This window comes from Dermacentor variabilis, chromosome 8, assembly GCF_050947875.1.
Source record: "Dermacentor variabilis isolate Ectoservices chromosome 8, ASM5094787v1, whole genome shotgun sequence".
Lineage (NCBI taxonomy): Eukaryota > Metazoa > Arthropoda > Arachnida > Ixodida > Ixodidae > Dermacentor > Dermacentor variabilis.
The window spans coordinates 18,374,134-18,394,076 of NC_134575.1; the positions used below are offsets into that span (position 1 = coordinate 18,374,134).

At 48.8% G+C, this 19,943-nt stretch overlaps 1 protein-coding gene and 1 long non-coding RNA gene across 2 annotated transcripts in view; one reads left to right on the forward strand and one right to left on the reverse strand.

Annotated features, from left to right (window-relative positions):
• LOC142589745 (uncharacterized) overlaps positions 1–19,943 on the reverse strand; it is a 153,561-nt gene that overhangs the window by 85,497 nt on the left and 48,121 nt on the right. The window lies entirely within an intron of this gene.
• Positions 695–19,782, forward strand: LOC142590739 (uncharacterized). Its single transcript, XM_075703167.1, has 6 exons — positions 695–1,043; positions 5,344–5,711; positions 6,850–7,041; positions 9,193–9,488; positions 14,869–15,023; positions 18,829–19,782. Exons 2-6 carry the CDS (start codon positions 5,375–5,377, stop codon positions 18,914–18,916), a joined length of 1,068 nt encoding a protein of 355 aa, XP_075559282.1. The 5' UTR covers positions 695–1,043; positions 5,344–5,374; the 3' UTR covers positions 18,917–19,782.

Genomic DNA, 19,943 nt, shown 5'->3' on the forward strand with positions numbered 1-19,943 from the left:
TACCACAGAAGCAGTCTTGGCAAAACTGCAAGGTTGGTAATTATCTATGTTCTTATTATTATTAGCAGCCTTTAAATTGCGCCTAAGGAGACGATGGATGCACCTGGTGGTTAGCCGTATATGTTATAGCGTATAACCCTGCACGTCGCCTCCGGGATTATTAAGCACTCCGCGGCTAGTCGTTCACGGATCTCGGAGGCTACGTCGAGTAAAATGTCGAGGAGTCGCGCGCTCTGAGTCATGCGCCACCTCCGGTCTTCGGAAATGACGGGGTTTTTTTTTCAGTTTCGGCATCAAAAACGTCTACTTTTGTGAGATTTTAGTGACGCATCCACTAGAATTTCAAACGAAAAAAATTGCACGAAAGCTGCTATAAACCCGCGCCATCTGAAACTGGGCTTTTTTTTCCGCGAGCCAAAATGTTATAGTTACCCTTTAAAGGACCAAACACTGGGCATGGGCTCAACTACCCGGATCCCCTCTTCACGTCTTCACGTCTCGCACGTCTATAGGGTAGGCCCAACCCACATGTCCGCGGTTTCGCCACATACCAAACTTCTGCATACCGCAGACACCCCTGCCGGGAATCTTTTCTCGTAGTGCAAGAGAAGGTAAGGAAAACGTGCGCAACTGATCGTCAATCCCCAATGTTCGTACGTGCCATGGACCTTCAGGTAATCAAAATCACCTTCAACGGCAACCTATTGGGTGCACTTGAGGGGAACCAAACGACAGCAGCTTCGAGGTCGATTTAGGTGATCGTGGCAGCATTAGAGGGAATCCGAGACTGCGGAGGCAGAGGAGATGCAGTGGGAAAAAGAAGAAGAAGAATGGAACGTTGTGTCGCAGCGCGGCGCCGATCACGTCCCGGACCGCAGCTGCCATGGAGGCTGCGGCGCGTGACCGCAGACGACAGCCGGCCATGTCGGGAGCAGACGACTCCATCTAGAAAACGACTTCGTTGGTTTCGTCTGCACCAGCTAGCCCGAAGCAGACGATACCGCAGGGCAGTGAAGAGGCCGCTGCAGACGAACCTTCAAAAGGTGCGACTTGATTCGTGAGCGACGGATTCTCTGTTCTTGACTTCTGAGGTCAACAGACAAAAACAAAGAGTTCAAGTTCTGGCGAATACGAGGTTTGGAAGAAAGCAGTGTCTTCTTGTCGAAACAATGGCACAGGGCTAAAATTTCTTCCGGGTATAAGTTTCGTCCTTACAGGCACATGCAGACGCACGTAATCACGAGTGTGTTATCCCTTCTCTATCTTTGGTCCTTCCTTCAAAGCACTGCTGCGACTCTTTCAGGTGCGCTTTGCCACCACGTTCGTATCTCACACTCATTCACATTCAGTTCAGAAGAGTGAGTGTGATTCAGTGCCAGTTCATGTTCTAACTATGAATGAGAACGTCAGAGGGCTCTAGTGATTGTGAGCTGATATGCGGGTGCAAGTGTAGTGCTAGTGAGTGTCAGCGGATGTTCGAGCGCAAATGAGTGCCGCGGCTATGAGCGTTAGAAGCCTGCACAAGTCGTCACCCGTACCAGTGAGTTCACTGACTAACGTTCGTTCCAGAACCGTGACAGTGGGCGAGTGGCGGTAGCCATCTGACATTTGGAATTGAACAGAAGTGAACGCTGGCGAGTACTAAAGTCCTGCTTGCATTCCGTATGCATAATTGGTCTGTTCAAGAAAAGTTTATTTTTGTAAATGGCTTGTTGATTAATTTATCTGAATAGTGCTGCCAGTGTGGACGTCAGACTTTAGGCTAGCGGGCGATACACCAAGAAGTAACACATTATAACGAAAATGTCGTAATAGCATGGTATTATATAGAAAAGTACAAGAGACGTGAGAAAGGGGATAAGTACAGGTAGGTTGTAAGAGAAGTACAAGAGATAGAGGATAAATTAACTAAGCACTACAGTGATAGCAACGATCCTTCAGTAGGATAATCCTAGGTGGCAATAAAAACTTCGTGACGATTTAGCTGTAAATGCGTTATTATTACGTCGCCCCTCTTTGAAGTCCCGGATCAATCATTTTCTAATCAATATTCTAATGCACTCCCAAACATAAACATCCTAAGAAAATACCACCCAATATTAAAAAGTAACGAGCGTCTGCGAAAAGCGTTCCCGGATGTATCCAAGGTTACCTATCGCCGAAACAAGAACTTTAGGGACATGTTAGTGCACGCAAAAGTCAGCCAACAGCATTCCCCCGTAATAAAAGCATGTTGTCGCCCTAGGTGCAAAACCTGCAGGCACCTTCAAAGTGACATTAAAATTAAAAGCACCGCAAATAGTTATACACATGAAGACAAATCTAGCTCCACTTGTACAAGTTCGGATGTGATTTATATGCTTGAATGTTCCTTCTGTAAGAAACAATATATCGGTGAAACAGGACAATCAATGAACGTCAGATTAAACGGACACCGCGCGGACACAGCTAAAAAGCTTCCGAAAGCCGTCGCCGAGCATTTCAACCAACCAGGTCATAACTTTGATGAACTTAAGCGCTACATCTTGCAGTCAAATTTCCGTTCTGAACGAGAAATAAAATACAGAGAATCATACCTTATCCATAAGTTCAAGACACTGCAAGCAATAGGCATAAAGGTTTCAAAGGGAGCTTTAGAATCTATTCGCTATGCTAAACTTCAAGCATAGGCAACAACACTTAGTTTGATTTCTTGGCGTATCCCCCCCTTTCTCTTTTTTTTCCTTTGCTTTCTTTTTCTTTTCGCTCTTTTTTTTCTGTCTTTCTGTCTTCGCTCTTTTTTTTTTTTTCGGTCTGTCAACGCCGGCTAACGCGCGTGCGTTGACAGACCGGGGTGGGTGTGCCCTGGCTTTGACCTTGTACACAGCGTTCCCTTACTCTCAATTCGACACGCTAACGCATTTTCCCTCGTTTCCGCATCCTCCCGCCTCACACCCTCTCCCCTTTAGAACAACCCCACCTATATATACTGTGGCGGGGAAAGCATACGTCGCCTTGAAGAAGACAAGTCCACTTGTCGAAACGTTGGCTCCTGCATTCACCTTGTTCACGTTTTGCTCATCGTCTTGAATTTCCATCTCCCGCATTCCACGTCTTTTTTTTAATGAAACTTTGTCACTGAAGAACCTTGTTTACATTTTTGTACACATGCAACGGCCAGTAATAAATCTCAATGACGCTTTCATTTATTCCAGTGTATTATGCAGAAGCAGCTGTCACCGCTCGTGCATCGGGAGTAGTTGCACCGAAATTATTGTCCCAACAGAGAGCACGTATATACAGCCGTTCTGCAAAATATACCAGGGCGAGTCGAATGAAAGTGGGCCAATGCGAATATATGACAAACGGGGTACTTTATTCAACAGTAGTCTCCATAAGCGTTTCTACATTTGTCCCATTGACTAACGGGTCTGGTGATTCCCGTCTCATAAAAGTGCTTGGATTGCTGCTTCAAAAAATCTGCAGCAGACTCTTTCACGTCATCGTCCGACACGAATCTGTTTACCTCGAGCTGTTTTTTTTCATTTGTCCCAAAATGTGGAAGTCGCAAGGCGACAGGTCTCAGCTGTATGGCGGACGTTGCAGAGTTTCCCACTTGAACTTTACCAGTTTTGTAATAACCACATCAGCCACATGGGGACGGGCATTGTCGTGAAACAATTAAAAATAAATTATGGGGTTTTACGTGTGAAAACCAGTTTCTGATTGAGGCACGCCGGAGTGGAGGACTCCGGAAATTTCGGCCACCTGGGGTTCTTTAACATGCTTAAATCCAAGTACACGGGTGTTTTCGCATTTCGCTCACGTTGAAATGCGGCCGCCGTGGCCGGGATTCGATTCCGCGACCTCCGTGCTCAGCAGCCCAACACCATAGTCAGTTTTCCACTTCGTTTGTTCTTGATTGCGGCACGCAGCCGATCCGGCGTTTCACCTTATCGGAAACTATTGATAATCCCTCCGACTTTGGCAAATTCCATCAGTAATGTCCCCTGACGATCGAAAAAGAAGTCAACAACACCTTTCCGGCTGAAATGACGGCCTATGCTTTCTCTGGAGTGGTGAAAAAAGGAGAATATGTTCGCCACAATCCAATGCCTACTTTGGGCACCTAATGTGGCTACCGAATGAATATCGAAGAAAACGTGAGACGCTTGGTCCACCGAGAACCATTCGCATAGTGCTCGGTATCCTACAAAGGCGAGACAAGACTTTCCGGAGAGGTTGCGCTCAAGCGAACGCGCTGCAATCCGTCGAGTTCCCGCAGTGATGGCGGCTGGCGACCATTGTTTCTTCTTCTCGTCTGCCAGATAGAAAACGTCCAAATCTCTGCCAGGCGAAAATGCACTCGGCCAGAGCAAACCGAACGCGCAACGAAGTGCGCCGCGCGGTGGTCGGGGCAACACGAGAAAAACGCATGCGCTCTGGCTGGCCCTGGCAGCCTGCGGGTAGAGTAGCGAGTACAAAAAAAAAAAAGAAAAAAAATAAGAGGCTCAATGTGTCCTCGCGAATAAAAGTCGAAGTAGAAAAAATAAATAACGTAGAGACCCTGGCTGACTTTAGTGTCTTGACATGGATGCTATGGCGAGGTGAAAAAAAAAATGTTGATATTTTTTGTGCGACATGACGGCACAAATTAACCACCACAACGCTTCGTCTCATCGGATCTCGCTACGTGTTTTGTCAACTTGTCTGATAGTGCGTTGATTTGGCTTGTCTCGTTGTATGTTCCGATCTAAGACTAGAAAAGTCAATGCACCTTTGGCGTGAAATGTTTATAACAACAGTAAACCGACAAACTTTCGCACTTGAATATCTGAAGCACAACTTTGGAAATGTAAATGCACGTTTCGCATCAAAAGTTTGTGAGAACTTTATGCCCATATAGTTTAGGAATTCAAATCCATGCGCTCCGTAGATTCCGTGGCCTCCGCGCGATTCCGCGGCGAGCCCGTTCGCCATCAAAACTCCTTTGAAAATGTGCGCTCGGATGGGGCTCCTGGCGTTATGTGACTCTGGGGGCATGGGCGTTGCCACGAAATCCAGCCCGAGTTCGCAATGTTCGCGGTGAAATGTCTTTTCGAGCGCGAAAAAGACATTCAAGACAAAATCCAGAATTACTTCCGGCGGCGGGGGTTCTTTGGTCGACGGTGCATGGACAGCACGAAAAAATTTCGGGGGGGGGGGGAGGCTGAAGCCCCATAAGCCCCCCCTCCCCTGGCTACGCCCCTGGCAACCACGGTCAGAAAATACCGGCAGGGTGCACCTATAGAAAGCGTAATGCAACAACTACCCCGATAAGAAGCCCTCACGTCTCCATTTTCCCCAAACCCTCTGCCACGCAAGATCCGGGAAGTCTACCGGTCCGCCACAGCCCATGGCCTCCTCCGATCCACCGTCCGCGGAGGCGTCCGCCTCCACAGCGGCCGCGCCGACGCCCCCGAAAGCGGTTTCCGTGGGGACGCAGCTACCGCACGCCGCGACGGCGCCCTCGGAGACCGGAGTCGGCAGCTCTTCGGCGCGGTACTCGAACCCGGGCCCATCGAGCACGCCGGAAAGCACGTCGTCGTCTCGTGCGGACGCCGCGGCCCAGGGCGTTGCGACGACGAACGAGAGGGCGATGTTCGAGGCCTCGCTAAAGAGGCTCGTAGCGCAGCAACAGCGCCATCTGCCGCCGCCGCTTCCGCAGTCTTCGTCGCGACAGAGGTCGTCCAGTAAGCACAAAGCACGGCGGACTCTAGACTAGAGTTCGGCGTTTCTGATCTTCTCCCCGCGCCAATTTGTTTTTGTTTTGTTTTTCGTCGGTAACAAATTTAGTTTCACCAAGTCTCTCGTATCTCGGGGATCGCGGAAGGCGTATATATACATCGGCAGAACGGATTAAGAACTTTTGAAATTCTTCCCTGGGTTCAGTCATGTTTACAGAGAGCAAGAACTCTCTACGGGAGGCGTCAGATATAAAATCAATTGTTTCGTGTGAAGCGCCAATCCACCCACTCGAAAAATATTCCTGACATGAAAAGTTATGAAAAACAATGGCAAAAAAAAAAAACCTGAGCCCCTAAAAGGACGGCATGCTGGCACCACAAACAAACCCCCATTTCTCTACCGTCCAGCTCACTTAAGATCTTTGGGCATATTATTAAATCTTTCAGCACATGTTCAATCAGAAATGCTTCAAGATCTATGCGACATATTTGAAATATAATTATTTTGGTCATTGTTCTCTTTTTTAATCTTTTTGAACAGCCCTGCTTTCGTGCGCACATTTGTGGACATAGCGCCTGAAGTGAATATTTCTTTATATCAAATACCTCTTTATACCACGTTATCTAGCGCTTTCTTTTCTCTAACCTCGTTACGCCCGCGATGCCGGTCACGACGTCCGATGACGGCCTCCGAGATCTTCGTTGCGCGTGGCAACGCACGGCGCCGAAGATTTCAGAGGCTCTGTTGCAAGTAGCAATATGCATGGTGGATTTCGAAGCGTCTGGGTATAAGCTCCTCAGCAGAAGGCTCCTTCACGACGCTATGGTCCCATGATCTAGTCGCTGACAAGGTGCGAGAAGACCACCTGCTCGGATTAAGGGGGTCCTTTATGCGCGCGTAATTACTATGTGTACACGTGCAGTTTATCTTTTCTTTTTATCCCGCCCGTGTTGGAACGCGGCCGCCGCGACCTCGTCTTCAACACTAGAATACCACGAGATGCTTGGACATAGCGGCGGGTGAGTGAGTTCACAGCCGGAGATATTTCTACAGTCCGTCTTTCTTTAGCGCTTCAAACATTCTTCTCCCGTGATTCACGGTTGCCTTCGAAAGCATCGCCGCGCCCTCTCTGCGTTAGCGCAGGCATGCCCGATGTGGCGAGTACGGGTTTGAAGACCAGCATTCGTCGCGCTTGCTACTCGGCCAGCGCCAGCGGTGCCTGCTCACCCAACGAGTACGAGTCCTCCCCGTTAGGAGTGCGGACACCCGGCCGAGAACCGCACGCCATCAAGAGCACGCTCAGCTACCTGGACCTGGCGGAGCCCTGGAGAGATGGTGAGGCCCTCTCCCTCGCTGGGTGGGTGTAGACCACGTTGCACTAAAACCCCTTAAACTTCGTAAAGTAGCGACACTCTCCTCCCTGCCTTCACTCCTCCTCGTTTCTCCTCTCTTTCACGCTCCCTCCTCGACCGTGGCGCCGCCTACACCGCTCGAGCGTAGCAACGGTACCAACGTGCGCTCCTCGCCACTCGACCGCGGACGCTTCTCGAGCGAAAATGGCGCTGAAGCACGGCGCGAGGGCCCACGTGATGCTATTAGGCCAATAGCGACGCGGCGTCGGCCTCTGCCAGAGTGCGCGAGGAGGAGGCGGCATTCGTCAAGGCTATTGAAATTTGGAGTCAGATATCTCGGAGCACAGGCACGCTGGAAGTCGTTGAGCCGATACTGTGTAGATACACGACTGCCTCTAACTTTTCAATACAAATATATACACTTACTGCAGTCAACAAAAGTTATTACTCAATTTTAGTTAATTGGGCTGCTGACAGCGATAATTATCATTTCACTTTGTGTCCCCCTGGCTACATCACTGGTGCACAGGTGGTCTTCGTGTGCATCCAATTGCCTAACTTTAAGAAAACCATAAAGCTTAATTTTGAACAGCCGATATATACTGTGCCGAGGAAAGCATATGTCGCCTTAAAGGGACACTAAAGGTTCTATGAAGTCAAGTTAAAGTGCTAAAGCAATGCTCTAGAACGTCTAAGGCGCCAATATAATCGCGAACAGAGCTTTAGTAACCGAGAAATTTATGTAAATGCATGACACGATTTGAGACCCCCCAGCGACATTCCGGTACTAGCCCGACGACGAGGACACTCCTTATCACAATTTATGTCACTAGTACTCAACTACTCGTATTAAGAAGATCATTTCATTAGATTATAAGACGGAAGAAAATGCTACTTGTCTACGTCTGTTCGATTCTAATTAAAAATAAAATTTTGACGTTACCCTTCAGTAGTGTGTGTGGTCGAAAGGTTTCGTTATCGCTCGACTCTGCGCCGCGCGCACATTGGAGTTTCAGTTTTTTCGTTATCGCGTCGTGCTGCGCTGGTTCTGCTGGCTCGCGAAACTTGCATTTGGAACAGGCAGCGAGCACGCCACGCCCATGTGATGTCGTGGGATACGCGAACGGTCCGCGGAACTTGGCCAAGGGCAGTTGTAGCGGCGAATCCAACATTACTTATTACTGTGTGCCAACGAGTGAACCTCTCCGTTCGAAGTGGTTAAGTGCCGTACCTCTGCCACAGCGCGGTGGCAAAGAGCCGAAAAATCGCATAGTGTGCTCGCTGCACTTTCGTCCAGAGTATTACGAGTTCAACGCCGACTTACTGAAGTCGTGTGGAGTGCCTTTCAAAGCAATGCTTTCCCGTAGCGTTGTTCCGTCGGTCTTGCCTGTATTCTCCGAAGCGCAAGAACAACTGCAGGTCGAAGACGAGGCGGTGAGTGCGGCATTGGTTTTCATGAAGGAAAAGCTACAAATGTGCGAATATGTACACCCATGACATACAGTTGCCGTCGTAGTAGTACCCAACGACGCCGGCAGCGCGAGCCCTCAGCAGCAGGTCACGTTCATCAGTGCTTAAATCGCTGAAGTCGAGCCCAGCATCGCGAGCCAATGTGTCGTTGTCAGGGTCGTCCATTGCAACGAGCGTAAAAGTTGGCGTCATAAAATAAAGGACCAGGTTATCGTCGCGCGCGTTCCACTTCGCTAGCCACCATAGTTCCGCTTTCGCGCTGCTGTCGGCTCTGTCTTGGCTCTGTTTCTGGCCGCGCGTTTGCGTTTTGCGCAGAAAAGCCGTAGCGCCGTCTGCAGGCGCCGTTTAACTCACCGACGGCGCAACGTCACAATGAGACCATGGCGTCACCACTCTTCGATCGGAGGGCGGGCGCTTTGAAATGCGCTATACAGTTACGCGGACGCTTCAGAACACATTTTCTCTTAAAATGAGTCTCTTCTTCGCATGAAACTAGCATTTCGAGGTTTCTGGGATGGTATTTCAACAGTCCACGTTGACTTAATATTAACCTTTAGCGTCCCTTTAAAGAAGAGAAGCCCACTTGTCGAAACCTTGGCTCCCTTTCTCACCTCGTTATCGTTTTGCTCATCGTCTTGAATTTCCATCTTCCACGTTCCCCAAGTTTTCCGCGGCACCAGCGTGCAATTCACGCTTACGGGCCACATCGCATATGCTCCGTCGAGCTCAGGCCGTTCCGAGCTGCCAGAGAGCACGAGCAGCAGCGTGGCCAAGTTGGCCAGGACGTGGGCGCACGACCTCTCGGCGGACGCCAGGAGGAACACGACGTTGGCGGAGGTGGGCGCCGCAACTTCCGGCAGCGCCACTTCCGGTTCGTCCGCGGCGTACTGCACGCCGGCCAAGGTGGCCATTGTGGTCCAACTCGAGCTGCTGACCGACCGACCGCTCAGACTGCGCTCAGTGAGTATGCGTCCTAAATGTGCCTGGGCGCGCCCCTAAATTCCCCTGTATGTCCTCGTGAGACTATTTGCCCCTTATAAATGCGTGTTGCCTTCGAGCCTTTACAGTACTAACTCGGAAACGGTGGCGGAAAATTTTCACTCGGAATATAAGGTATAGTGCGCCTGTGGAACTGGTTTGGTCGTGCTCTTACCTTTAGCGTACGCGAAAAATTGACACTAATTTGCTCCAGGCCGTTGCGTCGTCACAAAAGACGAAGAGCATGCACTCGTGAAGTGCGTTTCCACCAGCCTTTACTGCGATTAGCACTATTTGGGCCACTTCCCGCAATTTGCGCTCTGCGGCCATCTGGGTATCTAGTCGTTTTCACCAACCTCTTCAATAAAAAAAGAAAAGATTTAAAATCTATCCCATGTTGAGCGGAATTTAGCCCATGTCACACGAGTTCCTCAAACACAGCAGCCCGACCCTTTAGCGAGCTGTGCCACGAATGCGTGCAATGGGTGCTTGCCGCTCTTCAATGAACCTCCATCACGCTAACTTGGGTCGTCGGGTATGTGGCGCCAGCGTGCGCGCGTTAGCCCTAACCGCCGCGTCACGCATCTCGAAGGTCACGCGCGGATTTCGCAGAAGCGCCGCTGGATGGCGCCACGTGTCCATTGGGAAGTGCGAGAGGATGCCAGCTGCAGTGTACGGCTGATACGCACCCACTACAAATTGTGCCGGAGGCTCATACATGCACACTCAACATTAGGTGGTTCTTCTGCAAAAACAAATACTCATCCAGGAAGAAAGTTGTGGCTCCCATAGCAACAACGAAACTATAGTGCACTAAACGGAACCACCCCGCCGACGCCACACAAGCTGCACGCTCATACTTGCGGTGTTGTGCAGCGTCTCACTCACCGCATCTGCAATCAACGCTTTTGAACGTTACAAAATGGCGTACTTATTCTATTATCCAATAATAATAGGAAAATTCGAATATTTCACTAGTTTCCATGTTGTTTTTATTTAACGACGCAGGCATGGATAGTTCGTGGGCAGGGGGCAACTTTGCGAATCGCTGCGACGGAAATCGCGCAGCCACAAACGCATGTGAAAGCTGTTAGCGAAAATCACTCTGCGACGTGCGATTTTTTTTTCGCCCCAATCGCGCCATGTGAAACAGCCTTTAACCGAGCGAACGAGCACAGCGAAAGATGAGAGCGAACGCGGTGCGAAGCGGGGGGGGGGAGGAGGCGAGAAAACAGGCGCGAGGAGGAAAGTGGAGAGGCAGGTGCAGCGGAACCGTGAGATAAAAAGAGGAGGAGGGTGTGGCTAAAGCGTGAGAAGAAAGCATAGTGCGACGACGGTGGCCACGAGATGGCGCCGGCGTAGCGCGCGTCGATCGTCTGGGAGCTCGGTCGGCTGCGGCTTCTGTGAATCGCCAGCCAATACATCGAGAAATGAAAATGCGTACAGAGCTGCGCTCAAATGTCCCATTAGGAAGCATCGTAACCGCCGGTGAATTTTTTTTTATCATCACGACCATTATCATCAAAGGCGACGGGCAGTGAAGCATGCGGCCGCTCAGACGTATACATGCAAACTTCAAAGCTCTGCAAATGCGTCCTTTTCTGCTGTCTTCAACATCTTTGTTTCCAAAAGAGCAGAGTTTCGGTACGCTCACAATCGCGAAATGACAGAGATGAAATCAACGACTCGCTTACACATATTATGCATGACCAGAGTTTCCCGAAGACGCAAGAGAACGTTAAGCCGGAAAATCAACAATCTTCACTGTATATTATACTCTATGGCGTTATCTTCAAATCAGATATCCCGCTTTTTCGCGAGGCTCGCAATAATAACTTGTACCGAGGGGCCATACTTCCTGGAAGCAAAGCTTAATACGCTTCTTAACCCATTAATGTGCCCCGTCTTTTGAAAGCCGCGTACACGTAGTTAGAACGCTTCAGTTTAAAGCATTCCGCGTATTCGTAGGTACCCTTCTTTGTTGTTGTTGCTGCTGCTGTTTACTGTCGTCGAACGTATACCACTGCCGTTGTGCGCTGGCGTGGTGGTTATGGTTGTTTTCCTAAGGAACTTACTGCCTCCCTTTTGAATGCAGACGAAGCGCCTGCATATCAGCGATAACTATCTGACCTTTTCCTTAAACAAAAAGAAAATTCCGGGAAGCGATGCGGGAGCTTTCCATTGTAACGATTTCTTTTGTGTGTGTGTTTTGTTCACCGCAGTGTATTCACTGCGCTCGCAGCGAAACCGTTATCAGCTAATTGAGCCCGAGCAGCGATCGATCGAGTGAACGCTTCATGGGTAAACTTTGTACTCTATAAAGCAGCTTGCATCGTTTTTTTTTCTTCGACAGATTGCACACAATGCGGTATCTATAATGGTACATGCTCGCAGCGGGAACTTACCGAGACTTTAGATGGAGCGAAACTAAGGAGCGTGGTAAAAGCCACCTCTGAACCTCAGGCGCGCGCGAATTCGTCTGGACGTAAACACCTGGCGGTGCAGGGCTGGGGGACGTGCGCGTGTGCATAATATATTATATACACTATTCAACGACTGAAACGCGATAATTGGACCGCATTGGCTGCCGGAGCCTTTCTTTCTTTTCTTTTTCGCCATTGAAAGCGCTGGGGCGATCGCATATGGGGGGAGCAAATACAGTCATCCCCCCCTCTTTCCCCGGCAAAGATGAAATCTTTCCGCCTATGACGTCACAAGTAGCTTATACAAAAACATAGGAGAGGCGTCACCAACTGTTCCCCCCCCCCCCCTTCACTGCTGCGTCTTTTTCGCCGTGCATACCGCGGATTGGTTGCACGTTAAAGAACCCCAGGCAGTCAAAACTAATCCGGAGTGCCCCCACAACGGCGTGCCTCACAATCATATATTGATTTTTGCACGTGAAACCCCAGAATTCCTTTTTTGCGTCTTTTCGGCTTCACCGGGCCTCTTGTGACACACTAAACTTTTTAATGCGTTCGCATTAGGAGCGTCAAAGAAAAAAAGAAGTATATGAAGTGTGGGAAACCGGTCACGCGGTAGAGGCATATATGTAGACTTTATTTTTTTTAGGTTACTCTAAAGCATTCGACAAGGTTAGTCATCATTTACTACTTTTTAAGCTCGGCCAGTTAAATCTAGATCATAATGTTCGTAACTGGATTCGAGCTTTCTTTTTTAACCGTACTAGGTTTGTTTCCGCAAATACTGTTGATTCCCCAGTTCAGCCAGTGCTATCGGGTGTTCCCCAGGGGTCTGTATTGGGACCCTTATTTTTTTAATTTTCATGATTGACCTACCCGATAACATTTCATCAAAGGTTTGCCTATTTGCGGATGACTATGTAATTTATCAGAAAATAACTAACCAAGACGATGTTGCCTTACTTCAGACCGACTTAAATACCATACATTCCTGGTGTCAAACGTGGAACATGGAATTGAACATTTCGAAATTCAAATCAATGCGCGTATCTCCCACCTTATTTGCATCACCACACTATCATCTTGATAATACGCCTCCTGAGTCTGTTTCATACAAATATCTCGGTGTCAATATTTGTAGTAACCTATCATGGAACCATCATGTGAGGTACATCATCACCAAAGCTAACCGATCACTTGGGTACTTTCGAAGAAACTTCTATATGGCACCCCCACCACTTAAAAAGCTTCTCTACACGACTTACATTCGTCCGTCACTTGAATACGCATCATCTATCTGGGATCCTGGTGGTGCTGCACTGATAAACCAACTTGAAAGAGTGCAGGATCGTTCCGTTCGCTTCATCTTATCCAATTATGACCGCACAGCCAGTGTTACCACGATGAAGTCACTACTTAACCTTCCAGAACTTACAATTCGGCGCAAAATAGCCCGGCTCGCGCTTTTTCATAAAATTTACTATCACGAAAATCATCTCCCCAATCAGTTCATTAAATTCCCTCCTTTCATGTCATCTAGAATTGACCACCTCCAAAAAGTTGATGTTCCTCCTTGTAGAACTTTGACCTATTCACATGCATTTTTACCTAGAACAACCTCCGAATGGAATCAACTGCCAGAAGCAGCTACAGCCATCACGGATACATCGCTCTTAACGGGTTTCTTGAATAACATGCTTAACATTGCTTAATTATTTGTATTTAATTTGTTCTGTTTTTGAGCTTGTTGTTGTTTTCGTTGTTCAAATTACTCTGCTTTATCTTAGTTGCGGCTGTTTCATTTCATTTTTGTATTATTTCAGTTGATAATTGTTCATGCTTCTTATTGTTATTGTATGAACTCTTTTTCCAATTTTGGTCTGTATATGCCCCTCCCCTCTGCAATGTACAAACCCTTAGGGTAAAATAAATAAACTGCGTGTGTGTGAACGACAGAGAAAAGAAATCGATGGGCTCGATGTTTGTCAATCACGACAAACAAAGCTAAGGAAAGCATCAGGGAAATTAGCTGTGGTTGATACTGAAATGCAGAACATAATAAATCGAAGGGAAATGAAAGCGGACGAAAAGATAACTTGCCGCCAGTGGTAGCAAAATACACAACGCGCGCGTTGCATTACCAATTGTGCTACGGGGATGGCCATCGATCCGTCCACTAGCTTGGGTATTTACGTTTACTAGATCTAACCTTGGCAGTACGTTAGTCAGCGGCACTCACTGTGACGGTGGCCCGGATGTAGAACATCCTTCTTATTTTGACCGAAGGAGAGGGGGAGGAGGGGGTGTGTCACATAACACGTGAACTTGGCAGCGGGCGCACCGCGAATAAACCCTCGCATGCTACCTAATGAAATCAAGGCTGCCCGATTCCGGACCCTCGATATGAATCGACGAGAGAGAAGGCAAACCGAGGGGTTCGATGTTTTTTCTTTTTTTTTTCTTATCATGACCACCATAAAGGGCAACATACAATGAAGCCAAGGAAGGCTTCGGGGAAATTAGCTGTGGTTGGACTAACGTAACTTTTAACGCTGGTCTACTCCGTGCCACCGTCGGTTGCACTTCGCTCCTCGCAAAGGCAAGACGCGTGTCGAATGAGCTCCAGCTGAACACTTTGGAATGCGGCGAACCCGGTTTCGATCATGGATCTGGGACCTCGGAGAGGTGCGCTGTATTCCTAACGCATTTCTATCCCATTTGCCGTGAAATTCTCGCTGACTTTTTGTTTATCGGGGGGGAGGGGACTGGTGATTTACAAATATAGCTCAGACAATCAACCCTCCCCCCTCCTTCAAGCCTGCTGTTGCGCTTTTGGTCGCTCTGTAGCTGTAAGCAGCAGTAATCGAGGTTTCACAGACGCGTCGTCGACCACACGGACCACGATGCGCCAATCTCGGGAACGCACTTTGCGACCGCAGCTGACAGGCGCCGGGCACCAGGGTCCCGACGCCCTGCTGGAGGCCGCGGCGTTCGAGCGTGCGGCCGCCCGAAAAAGGAACCGGGCGGTGCCACAGCGGCAGAGCCAGCTCCGGTTCGCCGGTACCACCCGGACCGCTACAGGCGAGGCAGTCGGGTATGCTGCTGTACAGGCATTCGAAAGAATCCTTTTCTCGCGGGCTATCCGGTAGCTATGTGCTTCGTGAAGAAGGGTAAAAAGAAGGACACCGACCACTGAATGAATACAAGAAAAGACGTTTCGGCTCCCCTGACGGGAGCCTCGTTCACAATAAAATCAAGGACGTGCGATACAATGTTTATATGGCTTTAAAATATGATGTAAGCAGCGCGTGTAGATGGGGGGGGGGGGGAGGGTTCCGTCATTCCGGTTGAGGGTGCTATCTGTCATTTGTCAAAACAAATGACAGATAGCACCCGTCAGGGGAGCCCAAACGTCTTTTCTTGTATTCATTCAGTGGTCGGTGTCCTTCTTTTTACCCTTCTTCATGATGCCTCCCGACCAGACGGGCTTCCGTCAAAACCTCGACTTCATGTGCTTCGTGCTACACACTCCAGCAGATCGTAGTTTGTTTTGAATTCCGCAACATGTGCATATACTTCATGTGCAATAAAGGTTCCCAGATGAAAAGTGAGCGCTTGTCCCCCCCCCCCCCTCTGTTCTTTGATTTTGCCCTCGTTCGGGAAGTCTCGCTGCCGTACTTCGAATCACGGAGTACTACGTTTTGGTCCCGACCGCGAGCGGACCAGTCTCGGAGGCCGCGCGCGGACTTCTCGGCGGCGTCACAGATGGCGCGACGAGCCCAAAGAGAAACGCGACAAAGGAGCCCGGTTACCGCATGACGCGTTCCTGGGCGTTCGCACGCACCGACGCGCCCCGCATTTCGGAGGTCACGAGCAGGCTTCGCGGCGGTCCCGCTAGATGGCGCAGTGGTAAGCTTTACACTGAAAGCGTTAAACTTTACAAATTGAAAGTAGCGACACCCTCCTCCCGGCGGTGCTTTCCTCCTCGATTGTCCTCACGCGCTGCACACGACACGCTCTTTCTCCTTGGCGCTCGCGGACGGGCCGCATTATTCGATGGAGGCGCATGATTTTTGGGTCGCTTGCGCGCCCCGGTGGTGTTGAATATATTGAAAAAAACGGAGATAACAGCATCGATAATGCTGAACGCAACGTGAATGAGGAGGTCGGTTTCTCATTAAAGCCGTATGAATGGGGCATATTGTTGTAATAGGAGCTTGGAGGCGATTTCTCTACTCGACATTTTTTCTACCACATGATAAGATGCTTTACTTTGTGCATCTGATCTAGCGTTGTTTGTGGCACATCCCTCTGTGTTTGGCTCATCTTGCCTGTGCGCTCAGTGCACCGCAGGTATTACATTCGGCGTGCCTTTTTATAATGAATTACTCGCGAGTGCATCGTCCGTCCATATGTTTGTTTTCTTTATGCGAAAGTAGGTTTTGCGCTGTGGTCTCTAAACTGAATAGGATGGTTGTGCATTTTCACTGCGAAAAAGCATGAGCGATCATGGGAACACGCCCTGCACATAGCCTGTATCATTGAGAAAACTAATAGTCGCCCACTTATGCGTGCCTGGTAGCCCAATTCAAAGAAAGTTCATGAATTGAAAAATTATGCACACACTCTACTGGAGTTGTCTAAGTACGTGTAAACATACAGCGGAATTTCAGTTAGCCCACCCCTAAATTTCAGTTGGCCCACCCCCTACTATTAGGTTCCACATGCATTTTCTAAGGAGCCTTATGCATCTCTAAGGGTATCGTCTATGTTTATGTGGGGGGGGGGGTAAATTTTCCTTATCGCTAAAGCTAGCAATGATCTACATTTACACTATTACAATGATTAAATGTCTTGGTTTGCAAATTACGCATTGTGCAGATACAAGGCATTACACTTAGCGTGACAGGGCTGGGGTACTCAAAAAGGAATGCTTGCGCATTGAAAAATGCAATGTAGACTAGCTAGCGCTCATCACCCGCAATGCCACGGGTATACATGCCACTAACTTTCTTCAGGGCCTGCATTCATTGTAACTAAGCGACTGACGCACACAACAAAGCTGGAAAAAAGTTTCTCTACAAGCCGTTATTTCGATTTTCAGTAAAACGGGCAACGGGTCCTAACAATCACGAAAAGCGAGATCGAGAGGCTGTCACTGTTCACCGCGCAAAGCAGAACCTACAGTGCGGCATTTCCGACTGAATAACAGCTAAAGTTGCACGTCGGGCTTGTTGGTATATCATGATGGAGGCAGAAGGCGTATCGCATAAGAAACAGAACACAGACGACACGCACGTAGCTACAAACCTGCGTGTCGTCTGTGTTCTTCGATTATCCCTTTTTGATGCGCTACGCCTTTCGCCTCCATCAAGACCGAATATCAGTTCACGAAGTGCGAGGCGGCGAGTCCCAGCAGAATATTCAGCATACTGAGGACAACCCCAATTTTTATGCAACGTGCAAATTGTCGCAGAAAAAACACCGATGAGAAGACCGGAAGCATTTTTTTTTTAATTGAAGCATTAGGGGATGATTTGATACGAGCAATAAGAAAGGCGCCTTACATCGGAAACAACACTGTTCTTTGTCGGAGCAATTATTTCGGCCAGTGTTGTGCAGCCACTGCTCCTTGCGCAAGCCGTCACGCTTCGCCTGTGGTATCACAGAAACTGCATAACCATCTTCAGGCTTCTCGCTGCAGTTATATGAACTACAGCACGGCATAGCGCTAGCACAACACCGCAGGAAACACAGCGTGCAACGTTCGCTGCGCCGAGACAGTCGAGCTAGGGAGAAAAATGGCGCCAACGAAAAAGAAAAACCAAAACGCAAGGTCCGCGCGTTTCCTAGAGCAACGGCAAGGAAAAGCGAGCGCTAACTGGTTCCCGCGGAGGGGCAATACGTTGCGTCGCTACGATTCAATGCTAAACACAACCGTCGAGTCATCGTGGGATGGGTTCTGCAGATTTTTGTAAAGAAGCTCATTGCTCTACTCCGTTTCACCAATAACGTGCAACGGTGTGAAAGCTAGCTAGAATTCTCGCGCAGTAGCTACGTCTGCACCACGATACAGTTCGGCGTTTTTACCAGCAATTCCACGAAATTGCTCATTACTTAGGCTCAGTATTAAATGAAAAATGATTTTACCCTATAATGAGCTATCTTATACGGCTGTTAATACGGCTGCTAGTACGCTGTTTTAGATCTTATATGCGCTTCGATGTTTCCCTTCTCTGGCTTTTCGTTTGCAGCCCGTTACGGCGCCTCATGCGCACGCTTGCACTGGGCTCGTGCGAGCATGTGCGACCACGAAACTTGACTACGAGGCACACGGAATTACTCATTTCGATTATCGAACTTCTCGCGTAGCCTCCACAGCATCGTACGCGAAGTATAAAACGACGTATCGCATTTGTGGCGGTGCGTACTATGTATAAAAATTGAGGCAGGTTGCCGACCAGTCACAACAGAACGACTCTGAAATAGCAGATCGCTTGTTCATGTAATTGACCACAACCAATTAACAATTAGTGGTCCACAGAGGCCCTGCTGTTAGCATCGGCCAATGATTTTGCATGCATCTTCACTTCTATGCCATTATCTCCAATGCTTCTTGTTGCCGTCCTATCGTAATGTGGTGTTATGCTTTCAGCCTCATGATGGCAGAATGCTAGTATCAGTTTCTTACTCGCGCAGTAGGTTTACGATTACGAACAAATTATTCCCAATTACTGCAATTCATTATGTATGCTCTTTTCTGCGCATCGTGACATGTATTTTTATTGAAATTTGTCTTGCGCATCATTTGCCATAGGAAGTGCAGACACGGTCGATCGATTTGCATTTGGTGCTCCTTGTCTGTACTCCTAATATTTATTACTCTTAAAATGCCACAGGTACCGGCCCAGATCACCTGCCTCTAGTGGCAGCGCAACGACAGCCGACAGCAGCGGTTCCACTGAACCAGAGGAGCCTCCCAACTGAGGACAGTACTCGTGGCACTGCCAAACCATCAGCCGCAGGCAATACATCATGGTGGTCCCTTTCCCAAGTCAGCTCGCATATCAAGGGGTTGCACATCACCACCACTTGAGGGTCCTGTGCCGCGTCGCGGCCTATCCGACACCCGTGAACCGCTGCGATTCGCACCAACCTGGACTGCAGGAGCTACCCGGCACGTGCCATCTCGGTGCAGCAGCCCAATTAAGCTGCCTGCACCAAGCACGTGCTACACAGTCTCGCCTTGTCAAAAGGAGAAGAGACTACGAATAGATTCGTCCACAAATGTGCATTTGTCCTGGTGTTCTTGCACCCTACTGCCTAGAACTTACATCGAAACGTGTGGACTGTGGGTCATATCGCCATTGCTGTCTTGTTCTGAAATCTTGGGGGCCTTTCATTACCAGATTATCGCCTTTATGCTAATGCACCTGTGCAAAATGTGCATTGTGCAAAAGAATCTTCTGAATGTTGTTAGTAGCATGTCATAAGTAATGGATGTTATTTTATGCATGTCACGAAAACTGCAATACATTCTCTAACCAAAGAAAATGCTACTAACTGCTCCGCAGTGCACACATGCCGCACAAAAAGCAGCAGGGACTGAGCAGTGTTATTCTACAGCTGCTGATGCTGCTTTTGTCACTAAGGTTTCACTCAGCTTTATGCACACAGGTTCGACCATAAACGGTTGCTCTCTTCTTATACACCCTTTCTGCTAGAATCCGTTCTGTGTGCACCATCCCTAATCACCCCATGACAATGCGCAGGCTTGTTAAATGATGCTACAGCTCAGACAGTCCATGCAAATATTTATTTTACTATGCCACACTGTCAAGCCTCGGGTAAGCCTTCCCACCACAGCCTTGAAATGCATGTAGCCTCTATACAACTATGTGCACTGTAAGCAGCCCGACAAATGACTACGGCATTTTGAGATCCCCCCACCCCCCCCGTCTAGACAATTGTGAGCTATGCTAGCTACATACACAGGAGCATGCTGTGGAACATT

Excerpts from the sequence above, each read along its gene's own strand:
- LOC142590739 (XM_075703167.1), top strand. The coding sequence starts at position 5,375 with ATGGCCTCCTCCGATCCACCGTCCGCGGAGGCGTCCGCCTCCACAGCG. Across the intron at positions 5,712-6,849 it reads GTCGCGACAGAGGTCGTCCA|GCATGCCCGATGTGGCGAGT; the intron begins GTAAGCACAAAG and ends GCGTTAGCGCAG. Across the intron at positions 7,042-9,192 it reads GGCGGAGCCCTGGAGAGATG|TTTTCCGCGGCACCAGCGTG; the intron begins GTGAGGCCCTCT and ends ACGTTCCCCAAG.